The sequence below is a fragment of the Microcebus murinus genome, chromosome 22 (genome assembly GCF_040939455.1).
Source record: "Microcebus murinus isolate Inina chromosome 22, M.murinus_Inina_mat1.0, whole genome shotgun sequence".
Lineage (NCBI taxonomy): Eukaryota > Metazoa > Chordata > Mammalia > Primates > Cheirogaleidae > Microcebus > Microcebus murinus.
The window spans coordinates 4,218,625-4,244,986 of NC_134125.1; the positions used below are offsets into that span (position 1 = coordinate 4,218,625).

A 26,362-nucleotide genomic window follows, 5' to 3' on the forward strand; every position below is an offset into this window, starting at 1 on the left:
TTCTCTGTATAGCCATCTATGAATGAAAAACAAATAGCAACATAACATTGAAAGTCAATGCTGGCCGGGCCAGTCATCTTAGTACTCTGGGAGGCCGAGGTGGGAGGATCACTGGAGGCCATGAGTTTGAGACCAGCCAGAGCAACATAGCAAGACCCTGTCTCTACAAAAAATTTTACAATTAGCTGGGTGTGGTGGCAAATGCCTGTAGTCCCAGCCACTCAGGAACCTGAGACAGGAGGATCGCTTGAGCCCAGGACCTGCACAGCGGGCCCCTTCACCCTCAGGGCCTTTGCACTTGCCGGTCTCCCCCCACCCCCGCTCTGTGTGCCGCCCTTTCTGCAGACAGGTGTCCGCCTACAGTTTATCTAAAGCAACCCCTGCACATACACCCCTAAACTTTCCCTCTCATCACTATTACTGTCTTCATAAAGTGTATCACTGCTTGCTTGCTGTTAGTCTCCTGGTCTCAAATACAAAGCCCAGGAAGGCAAAGAAACCTTGCCTCACCTGTCTTCTCCGGGGGATACCAGGCTATGTACACCCTACCTGAGCACACAGCAGGTGCTCAATGCGTGTGCATTACCTGACATTGGGGCGCTCAGGAGTCACTGAATGAACCAGCCTGTTGAATATAAGAAAAAAAAAGGAGTCACTGAATGAACGTCCAGGTGCAGAACCCTCTTTAGGAATCACAGTGTAGAAACCTGTTTGAGGAGATGCACAACTAGGAATGTTTTTCGGTGGGAGGGTCTTGCTCTGTCCCTGGAACCCTCTGAGGGACTCTGTCCACCAGGGCCAGAATGCCGTGGTGCAACCACAGCTCACTGCTGCCTCCAATGATCCTTCCTCAGCGCCACAACTCCCGTGTCTTTCCTGGTTTTTCTTTCTATCATAACCTTGAAACTGCGATTTACAAGGAAAATCAGGAAAAGAGTGGAGATGCCGGGGATTGAACCCGGGGCCTCATACATGCAAAGCATGCGCTCTACCACTGAGCTACATCCCCTGGCTGGACTAGTACTTCCCGTTAGCATGGATATGGGAAGTGGTCCCGGCTCTGCTGCTGCCGGGCTCCCCACCCTGAATGCCCCACGCTTCCCTCGGCTGCCGGAGACCCTCCGTGCCCGAGGGAAGCCCCTGGTCCGCGGCGCTCAGATCCGGAGTCAGCGGGAACCGCAGCCGGAGAATGCCGTGTCTATAGGAGCTGATGTGCAAGGGCCTGGCTGCGGCACATCCTCGTTAGTATAGTGGTGAGTATCCCCGCCTGTCACGCGGGAGACCGGGGTTCGATTCCCCGACGGGGAGGCTGTGAGCATTTTGAACCATGGTGTGCACATCTGTCACCTGACAGTCTGTGCCTGTCCCCGCGCACGGGTGGCACCTGCGGCCGTGTAAGGGCCCTTCCCAGCGACTTCCTGGTCCGCAAGGACGCATTGAACAAAGGTGGTGTGGCGCTCAGCGATGTGTACACTGTAGCTTCCATTTTATGCCAAAAAATTGGTGTGTAGACCCGCAAAGCTGTGACTGTTCATGTTTATGTTTGTGGTCTGCAAAGGGACAGCCGCAGCCTAACCATGCGCCGCAGTCATGCGCGGGCAGTGTGCGTCAGCGCCGCAGCACCCTCACCTACCCAGTGCTCGCCACGGCCCACGCGGTGGGCCTGCTGTATGCACGTCCCACGGAGCCTGCTGAATGCACGTCCCACGGAGCCTGCTGTATGCACGTCCCCAGAGCCTGCTGTATGCACGTCCCACGGAGCCCGCTGTATGCACGTCCCACGGAGCCTGCTGTATGCACGTCCCACGGAGCCTGCTGTATGCACGTCCCACGGAGCCTGCTGAATGCACGTCCCACGGAGCCTGCTGTATGCACGTCCCACGGAGCCTGCTGTATGCACGTCCCCAGAGCCTGCTGTATGCACGTCCCACGGAGCCTGCTGTATGCACGTCCCACGGAGCCTGCTGTATGCACGTCCCACGGAGCCTGCTGTATGCATGTCCCCAGAGCCTACTGTATGCACGTCCCACGGAGCCTGCTGTATGCACGTCCCACGGAGCCTGCTGTATGCACGTCCCACGGAGCCTGCTGTATGCACGTCCCCAGAGCCTGCTGTATGCACGTCCCGCAGGCGAGGGGCGCCGCGCAGAGCCGGCTGCACAGCGCGTCCTGGGTCACCCCAGCACAGTCCACTCCCGGCACAGGGGACGTGGCGGGAGCAGGGCCGGGAGGGCAGGTGGGAGTGACCCTGGCTCTCCAGTTGTGCACCTCTCTGGGCCGTTTGCGTTTTGTTTCTCTCCCTCCTTTCGATATTTTTTTTTCTATTTAAACCATAACCAAAGCTTCTATCTCCTTTCGAATTTTATCAAAGTGATAGGCCTGGGTTTTATCAGTCAAGTAAAACTATCATCCTTTAACGAAAACCAGGAGTGCCCTGCGGTAGCCCCTCGCTCCTCGTCTATCACAATTTTTTAACATTATAGGTGTTCTGTTCTTTTCATTTCTTTTCTCATTTCCTTTTTTTTTTTTTTTTAGGTCTTCTTTTCTTCCTCTTTATTCCAACATAGTTTATATAGGCTGGGATTTTATTGCCCTTTTTTCTGTCTCTTCTTTATACTCCTCCGTATTTAGTTGAAATCCTGAAACCAAGGAGACATCCAATCAACATCTTGGGTCAGGGAACATTTTTTTCCTTTTACCCTAAATATATCATCAATTCAGGCCTGTGATCCCAGCATTCTGGGAGGCCGAGGCGGGAAGATTGCTTGAGCTCAGGAATTAGAGGTTCCTGTGAGCTATGATGATGCCACTGCACTCTAGCCCTGGCGACAGAGTGAAAAATCAAAATCAAAACCGGCTAAACGTGAAGAAAGTACAGTAGCATATCAAACAGTCCAGTCTACAAGGATAAAGGGAATTCCAAGGCCTTGCCTGACTTCCATGCACAGAAACAGAAAAGGTGTTTCCTTCATTACGAGCCTTTAAGTATTATTTTTGTTAAATAATATGTTTGTTAAATAATACGTTATGTTCCCATAGAGGAACATAACAAAGTGAATAAGTAACAATATTTCCATGTACTACTTTGGTATAGGTAGAAAATCTCTTTAAAAACTCTACCAAAAGATTGATATCTTTATTATAGAAATAATGTATTCAAATCACTAAGGAAAATCCTAAAATACAAATAGATTACAATCAACTGGTAATGGATTTATAGAAGAGGAAAAAATGATTTGTTAATAGAACTCATGGAAAAAGTGTTCTCTTACAAGTATTTCAATAAATGGAATCCCGCATGATGAAGGCAGAGAGTGGAGTGATGTGTCCACAAGCCACAGAACACCGTGATGTCACCCACCGCCAGGAGCCAGGAGTGAGGGGTGGGACAGCATCTCCTCCACCGCCTCCAGAAGGACCCAACCCTGCTGACACCATTGCTTTGGACTTCCGGCCTCCAGACCTGGAGAGAATCAATTCCTGTAGTGTCAAGCCCCGCAGCTGGTGGTGATCTGTCACAGCAGCCCTGGGAGTCCCATAGAGTAAGATCTTGTAGCTCATTTATTAAAAAAATATTTATTGACAGCCTTCTATATGCTAAGCATTGAGCCAATGTATTATCTAATGAGAAAAGTAGGAGATGGGTTGTAGGAACTGAATGATTTGGGAAAGAAAACCATAGGGGAACATAACAGAGTGAATAAGTAACAAGTATTCACCAGGACCATGAGACTGAGGGAGTGTTTTTGCTTTCCAATGTTTTTTGTTTGTTTGTTTGTTTGAGACATGGTTTCCCTCTGTCACCCAGGCTAGAGTGCGGTGGCGTCATCATAGCTCACTGCAGCCTCAAACTCCTGGGCTCAAGCCATCCTCCCGCCTCAGCCTCCTGAGCAGTCTGGACTACAGGTGTGCGCCACCACGCCCGGCTGATTTGTAATCACCTCGTTAAAGGTCCTGTCTCCAAATGCAGTCACGCTCCGAGGGATAAGTCCTGATTTCCTTCTTCACCTTGAGGCTCCTGCCCTTGGTCAAAAGCATCCACCATCCACCCAGGAGCCCAGACCAACCCTTGGGTGTCATGGGTGTCAACATCCCTCACTTCCTTTTTCCTGGTCCCCATGTGAAATCCATCAACAGGGCATGCTCGCCTCCTTCCAAACCCTATCTCAGATCCAACCCTTCAGCTACGCCTCCACGGCCTGCCTGGCCCGGGACACCTTCAGCCTGGCCGGGCCGCTCGCAGCAGCCTCCTGCCTGGCCTCCCTGCTGCCCCCCCACTGCGCCGTCCACTCGTCCGGACAGCAGCGAGGGGAGACTGAAGACGTCAATCATGTCACTCCGCAGTGGCTTCCCAACGCGCACAGGAAAACCCAAGCCCTCCTCTGAGGCCTTCAAGGACGGCAAGATCTGACCTCTGCCCACCTCTCAGGCCCTGTCCTCTACCCTCTTGCCTCCGTCTGTGCACCCCCAACAAGCCGAGCTCACGTGAATGCCGCTGCAAGCTCGGGCAGGACCTTTGCATCTGCTGTTCCCTCTGTCTGGGATGCTCTTCCTCCAGGTCTTAACACAGGTCTTGACCCTTCATTCCTCGGGTCTGTTCAGATCTGCCCTTCTCACACTGCCCCCCACCACAGCCATCCCATCCCATCACTCGGGTCTGTATTTCTTCTTAGCATTCGCTGTCGCCCTGAATCGTCTTGCATGCAGATTCGTCCACGGGCCAGGTGGTCATCAGCTGGTCAGCAAACGCTCACGGGACGATTTCGCGCAAGGAAGCCCCTCCCCGCGTCCTCGGTGTCCCCAGACAACACCCCACTCACCCGCCCACCCACTTCCCAAGGGCAGGGAGGCGCCAGGGCCCAGCTGCATGCCGACCTGTTGGTTTCTGCGTGCCTTGAAGCTGAGCAGGTGCACGCAGGACTGGAGGCCGCCCTCGGAGGCCGGATCCGAGTCACTCCCTGCCCCGAGGAAGGCCACACTTGGGCCCCTGCGTCCTCCCACAGGCCTGGGCGTGGGCAGCACCGTCGCCACACCTCACACCGCCTGGGGAGCTGCACTCGGGGGGACCCGATTCCTTTGCACAGAGAAGGGAGCTTGGGAAAGCCGAGCTCCGGGCCAGGTAGGATTCATTCATTCATTCATTCGTTCATTCGGTCCACAATATTTATTAAGCACCTACTATATACCAGGCGGTGTTGCAGGCACTGAGGGACCCCGCGGTTACCCAGGCAGGTTGCCTACATGCCCCTCTTGGGTCCGTCATGCCGTCTGGGGGACAGATCGCGGGCACGGAAAGCGATCAATAAGCAAGCAGTGTGCGAGAGGGGCCGGGTCCCGTGGGGAGGCGCAGTCAGGGAAGGCTTCTTGGCGGGGGTGGTGGGCTTGAAGGATGAGCAGGGGCCGTAGCACACAGGCGCTGGGCGAGCAGAGCAGGGTTTCTCCTGGGTCCGCATTTCCGGCGTCAGCTTCAAGCTGGGAGAAGACCTGGGACCATTGAAACGACTAGGAGGACAGAAGCGCGGCTTGTGGGCAGCGGCCGCCGAAATAGCTCAGTTGGGAGAGCGTTAGACTGAAGATCTAAAGGTCCCTGGTTCGATCCCGGGTTTCGGCAGCTCCCCTTTTCCCTCTCAGAGAACAGGAGAAGCTGATTCTTTCCACTTAGCAAAGGTTTTGTTTCACTTTGTAAATTTAAAGGAGCCCCGAGCAGTATCCGCCGGGGCCCAGAAGGGGAGGGAACCTTCCCCGCAAATCCCCGGGTGGGTGAAACAGACAAGGTCAAGGTTTTCCTGGCTACACCGTTTCCAGTTTCTTAAATGCTCATTCATCTCCGCGGCGTGTTTGCTGATGTCTGTTCGTTCATGTTTGCCTTCCGCGTATTAATTTCTGTTCTCCGGCCCCTCAAGGACCGAGCTGGAAGCAGACACTTTAAAATGGTGTTAAGTCAAATGGGACTTGGTGTTTTGTGGGAAAATACTAAATTCTTTTGGAGCATTGTTGCTTGGGGGGAGCTACATACACTTTAAGGAAGTCACCTGAAGGTGCGGTGCCAGCGCCAGTCCTCGTTAGTATAGTGGTGAGTATCCCCGCCTGTCACGCGGGAGACCGGGGTTCGATTCCCCGACGGGGAGGCTGATGGCTTTTTACCATGTTCCCGCATTTTTTTCCATTTGTCTTCCCAACAAATTAAATTCTTCAGCTTTCATAGCCAGTCCTTACTCTTCCCTGGAAAAATAAACCCTGCAGGCAGGAGAGATTCCATTTCCGGTGGCTTTTCTGTGGATGTGGTCCCTGTCACTGTCTGGGTCCCCAAGGGTTAGCCATAGGGTAAGAAGAGAAGAAAGGCTCTGTTCTTACCCTGAAGTGTTAAAACGTCTCTTGCATCTTTGCTACAAATTGTTTAGTTTACAGAATGCTTTCTCAGAATCAGAGTGCCGACTGCTCATTCTTCCTCCAATATGTCACCTGTCTGGCCCCAGCCCTGAGCTTGGCCCTACAGAAAACATTAATGGACTGGAGACCTTTCCTTGTCCTGATTTGCTTGCAGACTCACCTTCCAGAAGACAGCCACCACCCTTCCCAGACTCCTATTCTTTTATCCACCTATTCGTGTATCTCTTTTCGCATTCACTTTACACGCTTACTGAGCACCTATTCTGTGCCAGGCACTGTTCCAGGCACTGGGTGCAGCAGGACACAGGATAGACCAGGTCCTGCGGTGGGGTTTAGATGACGACCCAGTTAGGGACACAGACAATGAAGAAAGAGTATAAAACAGGTCAATGTCTCGAAGAAAAACAAACCAATCCAGGGGCATGTGGTAGGGAATGGGTGGGATTCACAGGCCCTCTAAAGAGAGAGTTTGGTCGGGAAGGCCTCTCTGAGGAGGGGACATTTGAGCCAGGACCTGGACAATGAGAAGAGCCGGGTGCAGCACTGCAGGCAGAGGGAGCAGCAAGTGCAAAGGCCCTGGGGTGGGCAGCAGGTGGTGTGTCTTGGGTGTCCCAAGAGAGAGGGAAAGGAGGAGGAGGAGAAGGAAATGAAGTCAGAGCTGTCATCAGAGGCCAGATCACGTGGTGCCTTGAAGGGGTATGCAGGGTAGGGAGTATGGGTTCGATTTTAAGAGTTTTGTGCAGAGCCGGGCGCTCACGCCTGTAATCCTAGCACTCTGGGAGGCCGAGGTGGGCGGATTGCTCAAGGTCAGGAGTTCAAAGCCAGCCTGAGCGAGACCCCTTCTCTACCATAAAAAAAATAGAAAGAAATTAATTGGCCAACTAATATATATATATATATATATATATATATATATATATATATATATATAAATCAGCTGGGCATGGTGGCTCCTGTCTGTAGTCCCAGCTACTCGGGAGGCTGAGGCAGGAGGATCGCTTGAGCCCAGGAGTTTGAGGTTGCTGTGAGCCAGGCTGACGCCACAGCACTCACTCTAGCCTGGGCAAGAAAGCAAGACTCTGTCTCAAAAAAAAAAAAAAAAAAAAAAGAGTTTCGTGCAGAGAAGAAACAAAGCAAGTTTGTTCTGAGTCGAGCACTCTGGCTGCCCTGCAGCTGGGCACTGGACAAAGCTGGGGCACTTGCTGACCTGGGGCCATCTCCTGGCTTGCTCCCGAACCACACCCAAAATAATGCCCCCCGCGGCGCGGTGTCCAGAGCTTCCTGTGCCGGGTACCGACTCCGACAACGCCTGGCCTTCTGCTGCGCAGGTCTCAGCGCCCGCGGGCTGTAGGGGCGGATGGGAGCCAGGAGCCGGACGTTTTCTGAGGCAGCGTCCCCCCACCACAGGGGAGACAGCCAAGGCTGGAGGGCAGAGGTGTCGCCTTCAGTTTCCTGCCCTCTCACCCACTCCCTGCCCACCGAATGGCCCCTCGATGACCGAAGGGCACTAAACCCTGTGGCTTGTGTCCCCAGGTGTGCTTAAGGAGCACGCTGGGCGGGCGGGGGGTGCTAACTCACAGTTCCAGGCGGGCTCTTGGCCGGGCGCCATCGTAAGCACATTCCTCTGAGGTGAAGCCCTGATTCCGGGCCTGCATCTGTTTCTGTTTAGTTTGCTCATTTTTATTTTCAGAAGAGTTATTTGGGGAGAAAAAAAAAAAAAAAGTCTTCAAGCTGGTGTGCAAACCTCAAAGTCACTGAAGGCAGGGATGGTGTTTAAGGGTGAGAACGCAGAGGTTTCTGGGCGCGGGCACAACTGAGCCGGTGCCCTTATTTAAGGCAAAGAAACTCCTGATTTTCCCTTCCGTCTCTCGTCTCTGAGGAGCAATGCTCAAAAATGACTCTTTCGTTTGTCCCTTGGTTCTGGTGCCAGTGTGAATTTTAGCTGCCAGGCTAGGAAGAGTGGGCCTATCTGGGGAACATAAACGTTTTTTTGTTTTTTGTTTTTTTTGAGACAGAGTCTCACTCTGTTGCCCGGGCTAGAGTGTGGTGGCATCAGTCTAGCTCACAGCAACCTCAGACTCCTGGGCTCAAGCGATCCTCCTGCCTCAGCCTCCCGAGTAGCTGGGACTACAGGCACTCGCCACCATGCCTGGCTAATTTTTTTTTCTATATATTTTTAGTTGGCCAATTAATTTCTATTTCTAGTAGAGACCAGGACTCGCTCTTGCTCAGGCTGGTCTCGAACTCCTGACCTAGAGCCATCCGCCTACCTCAGCCTCCCAGAGTGCTAGGATTACAGGCGTGAGCCACTGTGCCCGGCCAAAACATTTTATTTTGATTTGCTTTTGCTAAAATCAAAAACCTGTTTAAACACAGAAAATTTTATTTTTTTATTTTTTTATTTTTTATTTATTTTTTTTTAGAAGGGATTGTCACAAGAGAAAAGTTTAATGTTTTTACTTTCTTTTTTTTTTCAATGTTCAGGACATGTGCAACAAAATTTTAAATTAGAAAAGAAAAACCCTTTTTGCACCCAATGTCCCAGTGTTCATTGCAGCGCTATTCACAGTGGGGGAGATATAGAATCCAGCTACATGTCCACCAACAAATGAAGGGATAAAGAAAAAGTGGTCTGTGTACACAATGGAATACAATTCGGCCACGAAGAAAGGATGAAATCCTGCCATTCCAGGCAACATGGAGGAGTTTGGAGGACATGTTAAGTGAAATAGGCTAAGCAAAAAAAGATAAATACTGCATGGCCTCAGTCATATATGGAAGCTAAAAAGGTTGACCTCATAGACGCAGAGTGTAGAATAGTGGGGGCAGTATAGCCACGGGCTGGTGAAGTTGGCTAAACAGGAGGAATAAGTTCTAGTGTTCTATAGCACTATAAGGCAACTATACTCAACAACTTATTGTCTATTTTCAAACAGCCAGAAAAGCAGATTTTGAACATTCTCACCACAAGAAAATGATCAATGTTTGAGTGAAGAATATGCCAATTACCCTGATTTGAACATTACACATTGTATGTATCAAAAAATTACATTATACCCCATAAATTATGTACAACTACTCAATTGAAAAAAAATAAAACCCAAAAACATAAATAAAGCACATGTAAACACAAAAAGAAAAAAAACAATCTTTAAGAATACATTATAACAGAGATTTTCAAGAAAGCTACCAAAAGGGGAGGGGGATGTAGCTCAGTGGTAGAGCGCATGCTTTGCATGTATGAGGCCCCGGGTTCGATCCCCGGCATCTCCACTTCCATTTTACTCTTTTTGTTCATGGTTCTCTAGTATTAAATCGCCAGTAATAGTAACAGAAGAACAAATGTAAAAGGCAAAACCTGACTCCATGGAAACCACAGCAAAAGTGAACAGAATGATCCTTTCGGGAGTTTACTACTACATGTTTGCTGGCGTTTTGTTGTGACATGATAAACCGGTCTGGAGGACTGTTGATTCATTCCTGGCCATCAGCGTGCAAGCGTGTGAGTCACCCGCAGGGCTGGGCCCCTCTGCTTGTCGGCTCCCTTCCTCTGTGCTGCGGGCAACACGCCGCCTGCAGAGGGAGCACCCCAAAAGCAAACTGGCCTCCCCACACCGGGCTTGGCCTCTGCTTCATCAGTAACATGTCACAAAGGCACAGAATGAAGTCAGTGGCTTTAATGCACATTCTGTTTGCATTTATATTCGTGCCCTGTTTCTGTATTTTGTCATTGCAAATAAAAGACGAGCTCTTATAGACAGCAGGGACCCGGCTGCATTCCTGCATTCCGTGGTTAGGGCTCCTTGTCTGTAGCCACGATGCATCCCTCGCTGCCAGCTCCTGTCCCATTCACTCGACTTCGTGTGTCAGAGCAGGAGTCCCGACCTATGGCGAGTTGTATAATTACTTCATCATATGTTACAAGGTAATCATAGAAACAAAGTGCACCACAATAAATGCAATGCGCTTGAATCATCCTGAAACCCCACCCCCACCCCATCCCCGTCCCTGGAAAATTTGTCTTCCATGGAAACAATCCCTGGTGCCAGGAAGGTTGGGGACCGCTGTAATGGTCAAAGGGAGGTCTTCGCAAAGTTTTCATATCTGAGATGAGGGAACTAAAATTTGTGAAGTGACTCACCAGTGACATGGTGACACACAGTGGTGACAGTTCCTGTTCTAGTGAGCTTTGGTGAAGGTTATTTCTCCCTAAATGTCAACAAGGTTTTTTCTTGAATGTTGAAGATGATTTCTAAAGTGATCAGGCCTAACAAGGAACTAATTATATACTTCCGTTTTACTTTGTATGTTACAATTAACTATTTCTAATACTGCTGTAAACAAAATAAAATCTTAAGGCTTCCCCCCCAACCGGCTGACTGAATGGAGCCCCTCCTGGCCAAGGGGATACCCTAAAACTGAATTGACTGCCAAGAAGGTGGAGGTCAGACAGGCCTCATGATGCCCCCCTCCCTTCTTACAGATATCCTCTGTAACGCATTGATGGGCCTAAGGCTATGCAAGACACACCTGCAGGTCCTCAATTTACACATATATGTCCCCTGCTGGTCTCTGATTAACTGACTTCCCTATCTTAAAAGGTCCCAAGCCTTTATTTATTTATTTATTTATTTGAGTCTCACTTTGTTGCCCAGGCTAGAGTGAGTGCCATGGCATCAGCCTAGCTCACAGCAACCTCAAACTCCTGGGCTCAAGCAATCCTGCTGATCCTGCTGCCTCAGCCTCCCGAGTAGCTGGGACTACAGGCATGCGCCACCATGCCCGGCTCATTTTTTTTTTATATATATATGTTAGTTGGCCAATTAATTTCTTTCTATTTCTAGTAGAGACGAGGTCTCGCTCTTGCTCAGGCTGGTTTCGAACTCCTGACCTTGAGCAATCCGCCCGCGTCGGCCTCCCAGAGTGCTAGGATGACAGGCGTGAGCCACCGCGCCCGACCAAAGCTTCAGGTCTTTAACCAATTACAAGTCAAAGTGTCTTTAAATTTAAACCCACCTATAACCTGCAAGCGCAACCTGCAACCTATAACCCCCCAACCCCGCTTTTTTTTTTTTTTTTTGTAGAGTTGGTGTTTTGCTCTTCCTCAGGCTGGTCTCAAACTCCTGAGCTTGAGCTATCCTCCTACCTCGGCCTCTGAGAGGGGTAGGATTACAGGTGTGAGCCACCAAACCTGCCCCCCCCAAATCCCTACTTTGAGAGATATCCCACTTTTTCAGGCCAAACTAATATGTCTTCTATGTATTGACTTATGATTTACCTATAATTCCTGGCTCCCTGAAATGTGTAAAACAGGGTCATGGGCTGGGCATGGTGGCTCATGCCTGTAATCCTAGCACTCTGGGAGGCCAAGGCGAGTGGATCACTCAAGGTCAGGAGTTTGAGACCAGCATGAGCAAGAACGAGACCCCCGTCTCTACTAAAAATAGAAAGACATTAATTGGCCAACTAAAAATATATAGAAAAAATTAGCTGGGCACAGTAGCACATGCCTGTAGTCCCAGCTACTCAGGAGGCTGAGGCAGGAGGATCGCTTGAGCCCAGGAGTTTGAGGTTGCTGTGAGCTAGGCTGACGCCACGGCACTCTACCCCGGGCAACAGAGCAAGACTCTAGCTCCAAAAGAAAATTTAAAAGATAAAAATAATAATCAATCAAAGCCATTATATGAGGTTGCTGGAGTAGTCACATTCACAGAGACAGGGAGAAGGATGGTGGGTGCCAGGGCCTTGGGGAAGAAGAACGGGGAGTTGATCACTGGGGACAGAGTTCCCTTTGCACAGGATGAGCACAGTTCTGGAGATGGATGGTAGTGACAGTCGCATAGTGTGAATGTACTTAACACTACTGAACTGTACACTTAAAAATGGCAAGTTTTATGTTATGTGCATTTTACTACAATTTAAAAACAAAGCCAAACAAACAATGACAAAAACAAAGCCCAAATACCTTAAATAACTTTCTAATATTCCTAAAGCAGGCAAATTTGGAGACTAGACCTTAAGTCTGATTTTGACAGGTGTGGGTGAATGGGTTATTTTTAAGATGGAGCAGTTTGTGTTCTGCCACACAATTCAGAAGCACATAGGTAAACAGGAAAAAGAACAAAATCCCTTGGGTTTATTTTTTTTCCTGTTTGCGAGGCCTCTAACCTGCAGATACCCTTGACCACCTTTTATGGTTATATAAGCCATGACAAAGCAAGGCAGAGCTTTCCCACCCAGCCCTCTGATTTCACGCTTTCTCTTGGGTGGAACAAGTTTGCTGACCCTTGTGCACTCAGACAGCTTGTCAGTGTAGGATTAAGTCCCATACAAGGTTGTGACCTTGGGGAATGGAATTCTTTGAGGGAAGCAAGAAAAGCAGGCAGACAGGCCGGCACGACCCACCCCCACCCGCAGCCCCACACCCAGGCCCTTTGTGAGCTCAGCCCGTCACGTGCTCCCGCCTGCCTGCCAATCCCGCCCTGTTGCTGGGCCTCTGTCCCTTTGCCATTGGTGCCAGCTCTGAAGCAATCTTCTCTGGGGCGCCTGCAAAGGACGGATCTGTGGGTGGAACGAACTGAAAATGGATCCAATGACTCATCCCGCTTCTCGCACATTCTAGCACAACCTGTTCCAGGTCAGGAGGGTTTAGGTTCCAGGAGCGTGACTTGATACCTGACTCATGAGTCCAAGTGGGGCACTAAGGGACACCGAGGCCTTGGGAGCCCTCTTGAGAGAATAGAACAGCAGCTGTAACAGCAACAGACGTCTTCTGTAGGGCAGGGTTTCTCAACTTGCATCGCTGACATTTTGGGCTGCATGAGTCTTTGTAGTGGGGACACCCACAGAATGTTTAGCCCAGCACCCTGGCATCTACCCCTGGGTGCTAGCAGTAGCACCCATACCTGCCGCCCCCTCGCAGATGTGACAACCAAAAATGCCAAATGTCCCCTGAAGGGCAAATTACACCCTTCTAGAGACATATGCCACCTCTCTTTTAGGAGGCCATTTTTTCCTCCCCTCCCTCTGATCTCATTGCTCTGGGGGGGAAATGTTTCCTTCAACAACAACCCACTGGTGGACTTAAGTTAGGGAATGCTTGGGGGGTTTCTGAGAATTTTTTCTGCTAGAGACATCAGTTTCCCTTTTGAGCTAAACCTTGGCCCATTCCCCCACCCCACTCCCCAGCCCTTCATCTTCCTCCTTCCTCCTCTTCTCCTGGCTTCCCAACCCGCCCCTGTAATCACAGGGCTGTTTTTCTCTGTACCTTTTTAGACTTTGAAAAAAGCCATGTCACAAAGCTGGTGACTCAGCCTTTAAACAACATGAATCACAAGGCTTGCAGCAAAGCAGCAAAAACACGATGTGGTTTGAAGCCAGGCCTGGTCACCTTAGAAAGAACCTTGGCTTTTTGTTCCTTTAAAAACTCCTTCCTGAAATGTAGAAATTGTAGAAATAACCTTTGCAGAAATCTGTTTTGGGAATCACTCGGGTCTCCTGCTAATCCTGGAAAATGACATTTTATATAATTAGGTTGGGGTAAAAATAAACACATTGGCTGGTGAGCCTTTTTCCTCTCCCTCTTTTTTTTTTTTGAGACAGAGTCTCACTCTGTTGCCCAGGCTAGAGTGAGTGCCGTGGCATCAGCCTAGCTCACAGCAACCTCAAACTCCTGGGCTCAAGCAATCCTGCTTGCCTCAGCCTCCCGAGTAGCTGGGACTACAGGCATGTGCCACCATGCCCGGCTAGTTTTTTCTATATATATTAGTTGGCCAATTAATTTCTATTTATAGTAGAGATAGGGGGTCTTGTTCTTGCTCAGGCTGGTTTTGAACTCCTGACCTCGAGCCCGCCTCTGCCTCCCAGAGTGCTAGGATTACAGGCATGAGCCACCCGGCCGCCCGGCCTCTCCCTCCCTCTTTTATCAAAATGGAATTTGCCTGTAGAAATACATTTCATATTTGACATTTAAATTTTTTTTTTCCCCAGAAATATACAGGGCTGAGATTCAATTCGTGTCTTTTATTACTCATTTCCCAGTAACACATGACTTCATTCTCTTTGCAAAATGTTAACAATTACAGAGGTTAAAGTCTATTTTGAAAAAGGCTCAGAACTTGTATTTTCATAATACATACAAAGATAGGTTACCAAAGAAAATAAGTAGCACGTTTGATTCATATTTTAAGCATACTGTTTAAATAATATACTGTTCATAATTTAAAAGAATGTAGCCTTTACCTCATGGCACATTTTTCAGTTAGTAGCCTTTTTTTTTTTTTTTTTAAGGCTTTAAGGATAGAAATCAAAGTAATCTCCCCCACCCCCACATTTGTAGAAACAGTCGTTCTAGAAGAGTCCAGAAGGAATGTTGGCTGGGAAATTGAGGGCACGGGGGAGACATTTCACTGTAAACTTTAAAAAACCTGCTTCAAAATTTCACCGTATTCCTATATTTTAAAACACTTAGAAATGACACACAGGGATCACAAAATGGGTTGTGGTAAAAGTAAAAAAATCTGGCTGGTGAGGCTTTTCCTCCTCCCTCTTTTATCAGAATGGAATGTGCCTGTAGCGCTACATTTCATGTTTGACATATTTACATGTTTTTCTCCTCAGAAATACTCAGGGCTGACATTCACGTCTTTTAAAATCTCAGGCTTCAGTGGGTTCAATTTCTGAGTGAATTAAACACGAACACAACTGAGATTCCGATGATGCCTCCTTGTTGACACCTGGGGGGACCTCCTCGCGCCCAAGGCCTTCCGGAATACCCAGGAAGGATAGAGAACAGCCTAGAAAAATCTAGCTCGGGCAGCCTCCATCTCGCAGCTGCAACAGTTTTAAAACGTATGTTTTTTTTCACCTTTCTGTCCCAAATCCCACCTGAACACACCAGAGCCGCTTCCCCGCGGGAAACTGATCTTCAGGTCACAGGTTTGGGGCCCACCGGCTTGTCCCCGGGGCCCCAGGCCTGGGCCTGCGTCCCTGGCCCAGATCTGCCGAGTCACGGCCCCTGTCCCGGCGCCCGCTCGGCGGGGGATGGGCCGGGCCGCCCCGAGTGAGCGGGCGCTGGGGACACGGGGAGCCCCCGTCACGGGCCGGGGCGGCGGGAGGGGACCCTGGCGAAACAAAAACACCGTCATTATCCCCAGCGAGACCCTAATAAAGCCCCGTCAGCCGCGCGGGCTGGGCCGGGCAGGGAGCGCGCGAGGGCGCGGGACCCCGACCCCGCGGGCGGCGCTCGGCCCGAGCCCCTCGTCCGTCAAGGGCGGGCCTCGCGTCGTGCGGTGACCGTTGGGGCCGAGGGGGCCGGGGCGCCGGGGCTGAGGGACGCGGGCCACCCGCCCGCTCCGGGCGCCGCAAGAATCCGCGCCGGGTTTTCCCGCCTCCCCGCAGCCGGCTCCCCTCCCCCAGGGCGAGCGCCGGCCACGTCAGGAGTCGCCGCGCGCATCGAGCGCGCTGATCCCTCCGCCAGGCCTCTCAGGGCGGCGGCCCAGATCCCACCGTACTCAGCCCCGAACCCACAGTCTCCACAGGAGAACACGTTAGGAGGGGAACTGGATGACTCCGGGCACTAATTTTCTTTACAGAGACCGGAAGGTGAGGAAAAAAGTAGTCCGTTCTCGGCGTTTCTGCGGAGGGATCTTTCCGGGGCGGCGGTCGCCGATGACCTATATAAGGAAGCGCCGGGTGTGGCGCAGCTAGTTCCGTCGAGGCCGGGAGCGGAGTTAGTGTCCTGTGGTGTTAGCTGCTGCTGTCGCGCCGTGGTGAGTGGAGCGCTGCCGGCCGGCCCGGGGCCCAGCGGTTCTCCGGCCGCGCGGGAGGTGGGCGGCTCGTCGGCCCGCCGCGGGCGGAACGGCCGCCGGGGCTCTTAGTCTGCCGGGCCGCGACCAGGGTGGCCCTGAGGGGGAGGGAGGCAGGAAAATGGCAGCTGTTTCCGAGCCGGACTTGGAAGACGCCTGGCTGTGAGGAGGCCTGTGCGGTCAGAGAGACGGGAATGGTGGGTGGGAGGACGACCCGGGGAGGCCCTGAGGCCTTAACGAAGGCGGGAGGTGACGGAGTTTTGTTTTACGGGGGTCGGGAACTGTTGGGGACTCTGACGCGAAGCGCTCGTTTCTGCCGCTTGACTGGAAAACTCGTTTTTTTTTTTTCTTTCTGTTGATGAGGCGGTAGCTATGGCGGTGCTGCTCGGCACCCGCTGGGGGGGGGCGGCGCAGCTCGCCATGACACTCACGTGACGTCAGCTCCTGTGTTGGCTCATAATGCAGGGTGGGGCCACCTGCCGGTTGGCTTGTAGTAGATTTTTCTCAGTCGCAGGACACAGGGTGTGTGCCTGGAGTAGACCTTAGTGGACAGGGGCCAGACAGCTGGTGAGGCGGGGATAAGTGGGGCCCCTGGGTTTGCTTTGGGCAGGTTCCTGAGCTTTGCCAACTAAGTGGACAGGTGTGACCTGTGTGTTCAGTGAAATTTCTTAGGCAAGTTTTTTATTTTCTATGCTTGGGCCAGTATAAAATGACATTTAACTGTCAACATTAGGAATGGTAGTGAATTGCTAAACTCCCTTGGTGTTTCTTCTTTTTGTTCTAACAGACAATGCAGATCTTTGTGAAGACCCTGACCGGCAAGACCATCACCCTCGAGGTGGAGCCCAGCGACACCATTGAGAATGTCAAGGCAAAGATCCAAGACAAGGAAGGCATTCCCCCTGATCAGCAGAGGCTGATCTTTGCCGGGAAGCAGCTGGAAGATGGGCGCACCCTGTCCGACTACAACATCCAGAAGGAGTCCACCCTGCACCTGGTGCTCCGTCTGAGAGGTGGGATGCAGATCTTTGTGAAGACCCTGACCGGCAAGACCATCACCCTCGAGGTCGAGCCCAGCGACACCATTGAGAATGTCAAGGCAAAGATCCAAGACAAGGAAGGCATCCCTCCTGATCAGCAGAGGCTGATCTTTGCCGGGAAGCAGCTGGAAGATGGGCGCACCCTGTCCGACTACAACATCCAGAAGGAGTCCACCCTGCACCTGGTGCTCCGTCTGAGAGGTGGGATGCAGATCTTTGTGAAGACCCTCACTGGCAAGACCATCACCCTTGAGGTTGAGCCCAGTGATACCATTGAGAATGTCAAGGCAAAGATCCAAGACAAGGAAGGCATCCCTCCTGATCAGCAGAGGCTGATCTTTGCCGGGAAGCAGCTGGAAGATGGGCGCACCCTGTCCGACTACAACATCCAGAAGGAGTCCACCCTGCACCTGGTGCTCCGTCTGAGAGGTGGGATGCAGATCTTTGTGAAGACCCTGACTGGCAAGACCATCACCCTTGAGGTGGAGCCCAGCGACACCATTGAGAATGTCAAGGCAAAGATCCAAGACAAGGAAGGCATCCCTCCTGATCAGCAGAGGCTGATCTTTGCCGGGAAGCAGCTGGAAGATGGGCGCACCCTGTCCGACTACAACATCCAGAAGGAGTCCACCCTGCACCTGGTGCTCCGTCTGAGAGGTGGGATGCAGATCTTTGTGAAGACCCTCACTGGCAAGACCATCACCCTCGAGGTTGAGCCCAGCGACACCATTGAGAATGTCAAGGCAAAGATCCAAGACAAGGAAGGCATTCCCCCTGATCAGCAGAGGCTGATCTTTGCCGGGAAGCAGCTGGAAGATGGGCGCACCCTGTCTGACTACAACATCCAGAAGGAGTCCACCCTGCACCTGGTGCTCCGTCTGAGAGGTGGGATGCAGATCTTTGTGAAGACCCTGACCGGCAAGACCATCACCCTCGAGGTCGAGCCCAGCGACACCATTGAGAATGTCAAGGCAAAGATCCAAGACAAGGAAGGCATCCCTCCTGATCAGCAGAGGCTGATCTTTGCCGGGAAGCAGCTGGAAGATGGGCGCACCCTGTCCGACTACAACATCCAGAAGGAGTCCACCCTGCACCTGGTGCTCCGTCTGAGAGGTGGGATGCAGATCTTTGTGAAGACCCTCACTGGCAAGACCATCACCCTTGAGGTTGAGCCCAGTGATACCATTGAGAATGTCAAGGCAAAGATCCAAGACAAGGAAGGCATCCCTCCTGATCAGCAGAGGCTGATCTTTGCTGGGAAGCAGCTGGAAGATGGGCGCACCCTGTCCGACTACAACATCCAGAAGGAGTCCACCCTGCACTTGGTGCTCCGTCTGAGAGGTGGGATGCAGATCTTTGTGAAGACCCTGACTGGCAAGACCATCACCCTCGAGGTCGAACCCAGCGACACCATTGAGAATGTCAAGGCAAAGATCCAAGACAAGGAAGGCATTCCCCCTGATCAGCAGAGGCTGATCTTTGCCGGGAAGCAGCTGGAAGATGGGCGCACCCTGTCTGACTACAACATCCAGAAGGAGTCCACCCTGCACCTGGTGCTCCGTCTGAGAGGTGGGATGCAGATCTTTGTGAAGACCCTGACCGGCAAGACCATCACCCTCGAGGTCGAGCCCAGCGACACCATTGAGAATGTCAAGGCAAAGATCCAAGACAAGGAAGGCATCCCTCCTGATCAGCAGAGGCTGATCTTTGCGGGGAAGCAGCTGGAAGATGGACGCACCCTCTCTGACTACAACATCCAGAAAGAGTCCACCCTGCACTTGGTCCTGCGCTTGAGGGGAGGTGTCTAAGTTTAAGCTTTCAACAAATTTCATTGCACTTTTCTTTCAATAAAGTTGTTGCATTCCCAAATAGTGTGATTTTTGTTTTTCTTAAAGTTTAGGTTCTTTTGAATTACATTGGGGTGTGTGGGAGGGATCAGAGTTTTTGGGTTTTCTAAATATTCATGGTGACTATTGAGGGAGAGATGTTGGGGAAAGGTGGCCTTTATATAGAACTGTAGCAGGTGGGTGCAAATAAAAACCAGGTTATTCAGAGGTGAAAGCATTTTTCATATGTGGATATATACCTGTAAGCTATCGATTTTAAAAATGGTTTGGGGGTGGTGTCAGGTAACTGAGAATGGGAAAGTTTCTGCAATAGCAGAAAGGTATTAAAAAGGTGGGAGTGATGGGAATGGGTCTACAGAAGAATTGGCTTTAATACATAGCTCTATATAAATATACACTGAGCTGTGTAGAAAGTCATTTGGTCAGATTTTAGTATACATTAACTTCATTAGAGTCATTTTGTTTTCAAAGTTTTTGTTTTTTCATAATGAAACACTGTGGCCCTAAATTTTTTTTTCTCCTAGCACAGCAGTGTGTTAAAAAGGATGTGGCAGGTAACGTATTAAAAGTGTAGTAGCCAAGCATGTAGTATAGTAATTAAGGGATGAAAACTGTTTCTGGAAATGTTAATGTTGAAATTAACCTGTCAAAATGAATTTGACACTTCCAATTTTAAGTGGTGGCCATAGATAAAGGGTTCTTACATAACTTAATTGGTGAGTAAAACATTTGGTATCTGGTCTTAATGTGCACAAGTGTTCAGTGGCGTCTGCCGAATCAGATGGTACTGGTAAGGAATTAAATGCTATTAACTGGAACCAAAGGTGGGAGTTGCAGGGAAGCTGGTTTGAGCCAGGTGGTGAACACCTCAAATCCAGTCCTGTAAAGGACTTGAAAGTAGGAATTGTTTTTCCCAAAGAGTGAAACCACTCCCTACCCAGATCCCTTAAGATTTAGGAGATCCATGAATAACCTGTGCTCTAGAATAATTCTGTGATGTAAAGCAGGTAAAAGTGAACAGGTTCAAACCAGTCATAGCTTTAGGGATCAGTAAGTCTGAGAAATAATTTGCAAGTCTGTTGAGTTTTTACTTCATGTTCACATAAATGCTTCTAATGTATGATAAACAATTTCTGTGACTCACGCAGGCAAGTGAGCACATAGGTCAAGAACATTACCCCAAGAAACCCAACCACCAGGCTGCTAGTCACTTCCTGTTGGTTTGCTAGTTTTTGCGTGACTAACGCTCAATGAGGCCAGAGTGGCCTTGGTGTAAGGAAAGAAAACCCTTGAGTAGTGTCTGAAGACCTTAATTTGATGACTGGCATCATAAGGCTCCTTCCTAAATTAGCATGGAGTGCTTTTTGAAAATGGGCTTCCAAGTTGCCCAGAAATCAAGTACAAGGAAGTCTGGCTAATAATGTTCTTGAAGATGTGGGGGTAGGTCATCTCAGTTTTAACAGATCAGCGCGCCTTAAGACACACCCTGAGTGCATTACCAAGAGCCAGAAGGATCTTGGTGTCAAGGGAACATTAGTCTATTTAATAAAGAGGCAAGGCTAGGTGCAGTGACATGTGCTTGTAATTCCAGCTACTTGGGAGGCTGAAGGAGGATTTGAGCCCAGGAGTTTGAGACCAGCCTGAGCAACAGAGAGGTCCTTGGCCTCAAAAAGAATTCTCATCAGTGACTTTAGAAACATGCACAGTGTTGTAGGAGTGAAGATGCTCACTTGAAACCTCACTGAAGAACACTTGGTTCCTTTAAAGTGCTTCTTATCAAGTTCAACGAGAGGAATTGCTCTTTACAGGTGTAAGTACAAGAAAGGTTTTGAAAAGCAGAGTAATATAAGCACATTAATAAAATTAGTGATATAGAAAATGAGATTTACTTACATGCTCATCCCCAGGGAAAAAAAAGCTAGGAAAATGTTTGCCTTTTGTTTTTAATTATAAATCATGCTTACATACACACTGTGCATGGTGCATTTGTGTATGCATGGTTTATAAAGTCAGGTGATAGGAATCCACCTAAATTCCTAATCATCTGGAATTTCACTTCCCAGGGATAACTACTTTGAACAGTTTGATATTCTTTTGGACTTTTACTTGTGTAATAAATATGCCATACTTTATTATGTACATATGTATGTGTACACACATTCAACCATTCTCAGTATGTTTCTCAGGGTTTTTTTTTTTTTTTTTGGTTTTGGACTACATAATTAGGGACATCTTTCTGTGCTACCTCATTCTTTTTAATTAGTTTTGCTAGTATTCTGTTGTATTGCTGCCCTATGATTTAACGTGTTCACCAGCATTTGTTTCCAGGTTTGCTATTGCATTGCTGTTGCAAAGTACATCCTTAAACATATATCTTTGGTATAGTAATGTTTCTGTAGGATAGGTTACTAATTGGGACTGACAAAGGGATCATACTATTTTTTTCTTTTTTTGAGATGAAGTCTCACTTTGTTGCCTGGACTACTACAGTGCCATGGCGTCAGCCTAGCTCACAACAACCTCAGACTCCTGGGCTCAAGCGATCCCTCTGCCTCAGCCTCCCGAGTAGCTAGGACTACAGGCATGCGCCACCATGCCTGGCTAATTTTACATATATATATATATTTGTAGTTGTCCAGATAATTTCTATTTTTTTAGTAGAGACGGGATCTTGCTCTTACTCAGGCTGGTCTTGAACTCCTGAGCTTAAACCATCCACCTGCCTCTGCCTCCCGGAGTGCTAGGATTACAGGCATGAGCCACCATGCCTGGCCATATCGTTTTTTAAGTTTTATTTTTTTAAAATGGCCAGGCATGGTGGCTCACACCTGTAATTCTAGCACTCTGGGAGGCTGAGGCCGGTGGATCTGTTTAAGCTCAGGAGTTCGAGAACTGCCTGAGCAAGAGTGAGACCCTGTCTGTACTTAAAATAAAAAGAAATTAATTGGCCACCTAAAAATATATAGAAAAAATTAGCTGGGCATGGTGGCACATGCCTGTGGTCCCAGCTACTCGGGAGGCTGAGGCAGGAGGATCACGAGCCCAGGAGTTTGCTGTGAGCTAGGCTGACGCCATGGCACTCTAGCCAGGGCAACAAGAGTGAGACTGTCTCTAATAAATAAGTTAAAAAATGTGAAATGTGGGATTTCAAGAAGGGAACGTGAGGGCAATGAGAAAAATCTACTTTTAAGACATCCCAAATGCAGACTGACATTGAGTAATAATAATAAAAAAAAAAGACATCCCATTAAAAGAGCTTTACATAGGCTGGGCGCGGTGGCTCACGTCTGTAATCCTAGCACTCTGGAAGGCCGAATCGGGCGGATTGCTTGAGGTCAGGAGTTCGAGACCAGCCTGAGCAAGAGCAAGACCCCGTCTCTACTATAAATACAAGAAAATTAATTGGCCAACTAATACATATAGAAAAAATTAGCTGGGCATGGTGGCGCACATGCCTGTAGTCCCAGCTACTTGGGAGGCTGAGGCAGCAGGATTGCTTGAGCTCAGGAGTTTGAGGTTGCTGTGAGCTAGGCTGACGCCACGGCACTCACTCTAGCCTGGGCAACAAAGCAAGACTCTGTCTCAATTAAAAAAAAATACAAAAACTTAAAGATTTTGAAAGGATAGCATAAATAGAATGATTTGTTTTAATAAATTTCTTGGAGATAATTAATCAGCACTTAATTTTATAATTCATGACTAGTGTATTTGTTAATGTCCTGGGGATATTTTTCTTTTCTTTTTGAGACATTGTCTTCCTCTGTCACCTGGGCTACAGTGCAGTTGGCCCATCATAGCTTACTGCAACCTCACTTGTCTGGGTTCAAGTGATCCTCCCACCTCAGCATAGCTGGACTATGGGTGTACACTACTGGACCTGGCCTATTCTATTTTTAATGTAACTTTAGGTCATATTTATGTATTTCAAATTTAAAAGCTTCAAACTATAATGAAAAATCTTCCATCCTCATCTCCCATCCACCCTGTCTCCTCACCCCTTGTCCTTAGCATGTACTTTCAGACTTTATGAATATATAAGGAACTACTCTACTAATATATATTCCCCTTCACCCAAAAGGTAGCATACTAACCTGTACGGTCTGTCTTGCACCTTGCTCTTTTCACTTTATCGTTTTGACAGAGTTCTAACATTCTTTCATTTTGTATAGAGGAAAATGACCTTTTGTGTAATTTTCTCAAGAATAAAACTAGGAGGGTAACACAACCCGTAGTGAACATTTAGAAGAAGCTCCACCTAACAAATACAAGCATGTGAGGAATTACAGTGACACAGTGATGAATGAGAAATGTTTCTGCTACCAAAGGGTCCTCGGTCTAATGAAAGGACAGAGATGCTAGACTTATATAGTTTATTTTTTTCTTGAGACAGTGTCTCTTGTTGCCCCAGATAGAGTGCCATGGCGTCAGCCTAGCTCACAGCAACCTCAAACTCCTGGGCTCAAGCGATCCTCCTGCCTCAGCCTCCCGGGTAGCTGGGACTACAGACATGCACCCCCATGCCCGGCTAATTTTTTCTATATATTTTTAGTTGCCAATTAATTTCTTTCTATTTTTAGTAGAGACGGGGTCTCACTCTTGCTCAGGCCGGTCTCAAACTTCTAACCTTGAGCAATCCTTCCGCCTAGGCCTCCTAAAGTGCTAGGATTACAGGTGTGAGCCACCACTCCGGCCTAGACTTGTATAGTTAACTGTATGATTGTTAAATCTTAAAGCACACCAAAGTTTGGTTTCGCACTTGAATGAATGCTATGTAAGGATTCACTCACATGCAGTTGTGTGAGTCTTGAATAAAATAGGAAAAAATATATGATTTGTATTTATTTAAAGCAGTGTTACAGTTGCGCTTTGCCTGAAAGCACAGCAAAATCCTCACCAAGATACTACCAGTATGGCTTCCATGCAGGTATATCCTCTTGGAGATGGCCAAGGGCCTTTTAATTAAAGGGGTCCGTTATCTTAGTGTGCAGTGCTTATTTCTGAAGGAAGGGGGAGCTACTGGGACAGACTTTGGTTTAGTCATGAAGCCTGCAGCGCCCCCAAGTGGTTGTGGTTGGCCAAGCAATTCATGCTTTTACCTTTCTACTTCCAGAGGCTTGTTTACTCATCAGTAGAAATTAATTTACTGTCCTCCCCAAAGGCCTTTTCCTTTCTTCTTTGTCTGCATAGAATAACCTGCTCTTCAGTTCTGCAGCTGTATCCGTTTTGACCTAAGCTGGAATTATTCCATAACAACTGTAGCGAGTATAGCTTCAAGGAAGACCCTCTATTTCCTGCTGTGTCTAGTGAGGTCTAATTAACCCCCAAAGACCTCTAACTGCTGCTTCCCTTATCTGCTGACCACTTTCTTTTTCTCCACATACACACTGTCATTCCCCACCTCCCTTCAAAGCTCCCTTCAAAGCTGTTCCCTCTTGATAAAATGCCACCACTGCCACGTCAACAAATGAAATCCTCATTCAAAGATTCCACAAAGCCTTCCTCCCCTGTCCCAACTGGAATTACCTGTCTTCCCTGAAATCTGATCGCTCTTTCTGTTTTGTACTGAGGCTTTTGTCTTTATTCAAATAGCCTAGCTCTGTTCCTTTATTTGGTAATATGCATGCATTGCATAACGGGAGCTATGGGAGTCTCTCAGGTTGAGTAGGAGAGGTTTGGGATGGAAAATGCTAGAAAAGAGTTTTGCATATTTGAGGAACAGAAAGCAGACCGGCATAGCTGATGTGCAACCAGCAAGTGGGAAGGTGGGGCTGGAGGGTTTTCAACAAATACCAAACGCTTGGTGTGGAGTAAGGCCCTCTTAGTACAGCAAGGGCGGAACCACTAGTCGAGTTACTGTCATTAAGTGTGTGAACTACTTTTTAACTAGTACCAGGTAATTGCATTGAGGAAGAGTGAGCTTCAATACGTGAAAAAATATTAAGTATCATCACTGCTGGTTACTCCTTGGGATCTCATTTTTAGCAAATGTAGTTATTCACTAATCAAAGCTTTACTGGGCCCCTACTGCAAACTCAACCTGACTGGGTAAACAGTAGGGAAATATATTGTCTTTACAGCAAGATGTTCAGAACTCTGGCCTCTTGTGCGTGTGGACTTTCTCCCAGGTTGTCAGCAAGATGGCTGAACAGTTTTAGACATCAAGTATAGACCTGACCAGGGAAGGGAAAGTGACATCTCTTTTTTATGACCCTCACTGGGAGCAAGAAAACCTTTCTCAGAAGATTTGCCCTCACTGGCCAGAATTGGGCTAAATGCTACCCCCATTTTTTTTAAGACAGAGTCTTGGTCTGTCACCTGGGGTAGAGTGCAGTGACATCATGGCTCACTGCAGCCTCCAAGTCCTGGGCTCAGGTGATCCTTCTGCCTCAACCTGTAGCTGGGCCAACAGGCGGGCACCATTATGCCTGGTTAATCTGTGTGTGTGTAAGTGTGTAAATGAGGTCTCACTCTTCCTTAGGCTGGCCTCCAACTCCTGACCTCAAGCGATCCTCCCGCCTTGACCTCTCAAAGTACTAGGATTATAGGGGTGAGCTAGCATACCTGACCTCATTCTTTTTGTTATTATTGAAACTATGTAAAATTTAAAAATTTTCTCCACTTTTTTCTCCCCATTGATTTCCTGAAAGAGAATGTAAAATTTTTAGTTGTTCTAATCACTTTTTTTTCTCTTGAGGTTAGAACACAAGTTTTGACAGGAAACAAAGATTAGGATGCATTTACTCTTCCTCAGAGATGGTCATAGAAAAACAGGACATACTTACATACTCTGAAGGGAATCTTCAAATGTACAGAAACCCCAACCTCCTGGAAGTCAAGGGTGAAGCCCATTAAGATGAGTGACTGCAGCAGTTTTAATGTAGGCAGGAGTGGGCAGGAGGGTGTGACTCTCTGGAGTGTGAGAGCCAGTCTGGAAGGGACAGCCTTTCCTTTCAAGCCCTGTAACAATAGTCTGTTGTGCGTTATGTGTGACTGTCTTGAGGAAGTTCACTTACCAGTTTCCCCTTGCCAGTATTTTTGGGAGTTTCTGAAGAATGCTTGACTATTTCCACAAATCTGTGCTTGTAGTCACTTGTCACCCAGCCAGCGGCCTGCTTCGGGAGTGTCTGCCCTGACGTGTTGCCGAGCTGTGCTGGCTTCTCAGCTGCCCTTAAGCTCCATGCTGCTTCAGGGCCCCCGCTCTTTTCTTAGGACAAGCAGACTTGAGGGTGATGAAAGGAAAGTGCAACTCAGAAAAATCGCGACTGCATGCTGCAGGCAT

At 48.8% G+C, this 26,362-nt stretch overlaps 1 protein-coding gene and 5 non-coding genes across 9 annotated transcripts in view; 5 read left to right on the top strand and 1 right to left on the bottom strand.

Moving 5' to 3' along the window:
* UBC (ubiquitin C) overlaps window positions 1-19,105 on the top strand; it is a 423,461-nt gene extending 404,356 nt beyond the window's left edge. For 2 of the 4 annotated variants that reach the window (XM_075996441.1, XM_020282970.2), the window contains 2 exons: window positions 16,097-16,160; window positions 16,984-19,105. In XM_075996441.1, coding sequence (XP_075852556.1) covers window positions 16,987-19,044 — 2,058 coding nt within the window. In that variant the 5' untranslated portion in view covers window positions 16,097-16,160; window positions 16,984-16,986 and the 3' untranslated portion in view covers window positions 19,045-19,105. Of the gene's footprint in view, window positions 1-15,974; window positions 15,994-16,096; window positions 16,161-16,695; window positions 16,764-16,983 lie in introns of those variants that run through there. The other 2 variants (XM_020282968.2, XM_020282971.2) reach the window with 2 other exon arrangements.
* TRNAA-UGC (transfer RNA alanine (anticodon UGC)) lies at window positions 938-1,009 on the bottom strand. The gene has a single exon. It is a non-coding gene; the product is annotated as a tRNA-Ala (tRNA).
* TRNAD-GUC (transfer RNA aspartic acid (anticodon GUC)) lies at window positions 1,237-1,308 on the top strand. Its single transcript has one exon. It is a non-coding gene; the product is annotated as a tRNA-Asp (tRNA).
* On the top strand, window positions 5,539-5,611 carry TRNAF-GAA (transfer RNA phenylalanine (anticodon GAA)). The gene has a single exon. It is a non-coding gene; the product is annotated as a tRNA-Phe (tRNA).
* On the top strand, window positions 6,057-6,128 carry TRNAD-GUC (transfer RNA aspartic acid (anticodon GUC)). Its single transcript has one exon. It is a non-coding gene; the product is annotated as a tRNA-Asp (tRNA).
* TRNAA-UGC (transfer RNA alanine (anticodon UGC)) lies at window positions 9,592-9,663 on the top strand. Its single transcript has one exon. It is a non-coding gene; the product is annotated as a tRNA-Ala (tRNA).
* Window positions 19,106-26,362: the final 7,257 nt, after the last annotated feature.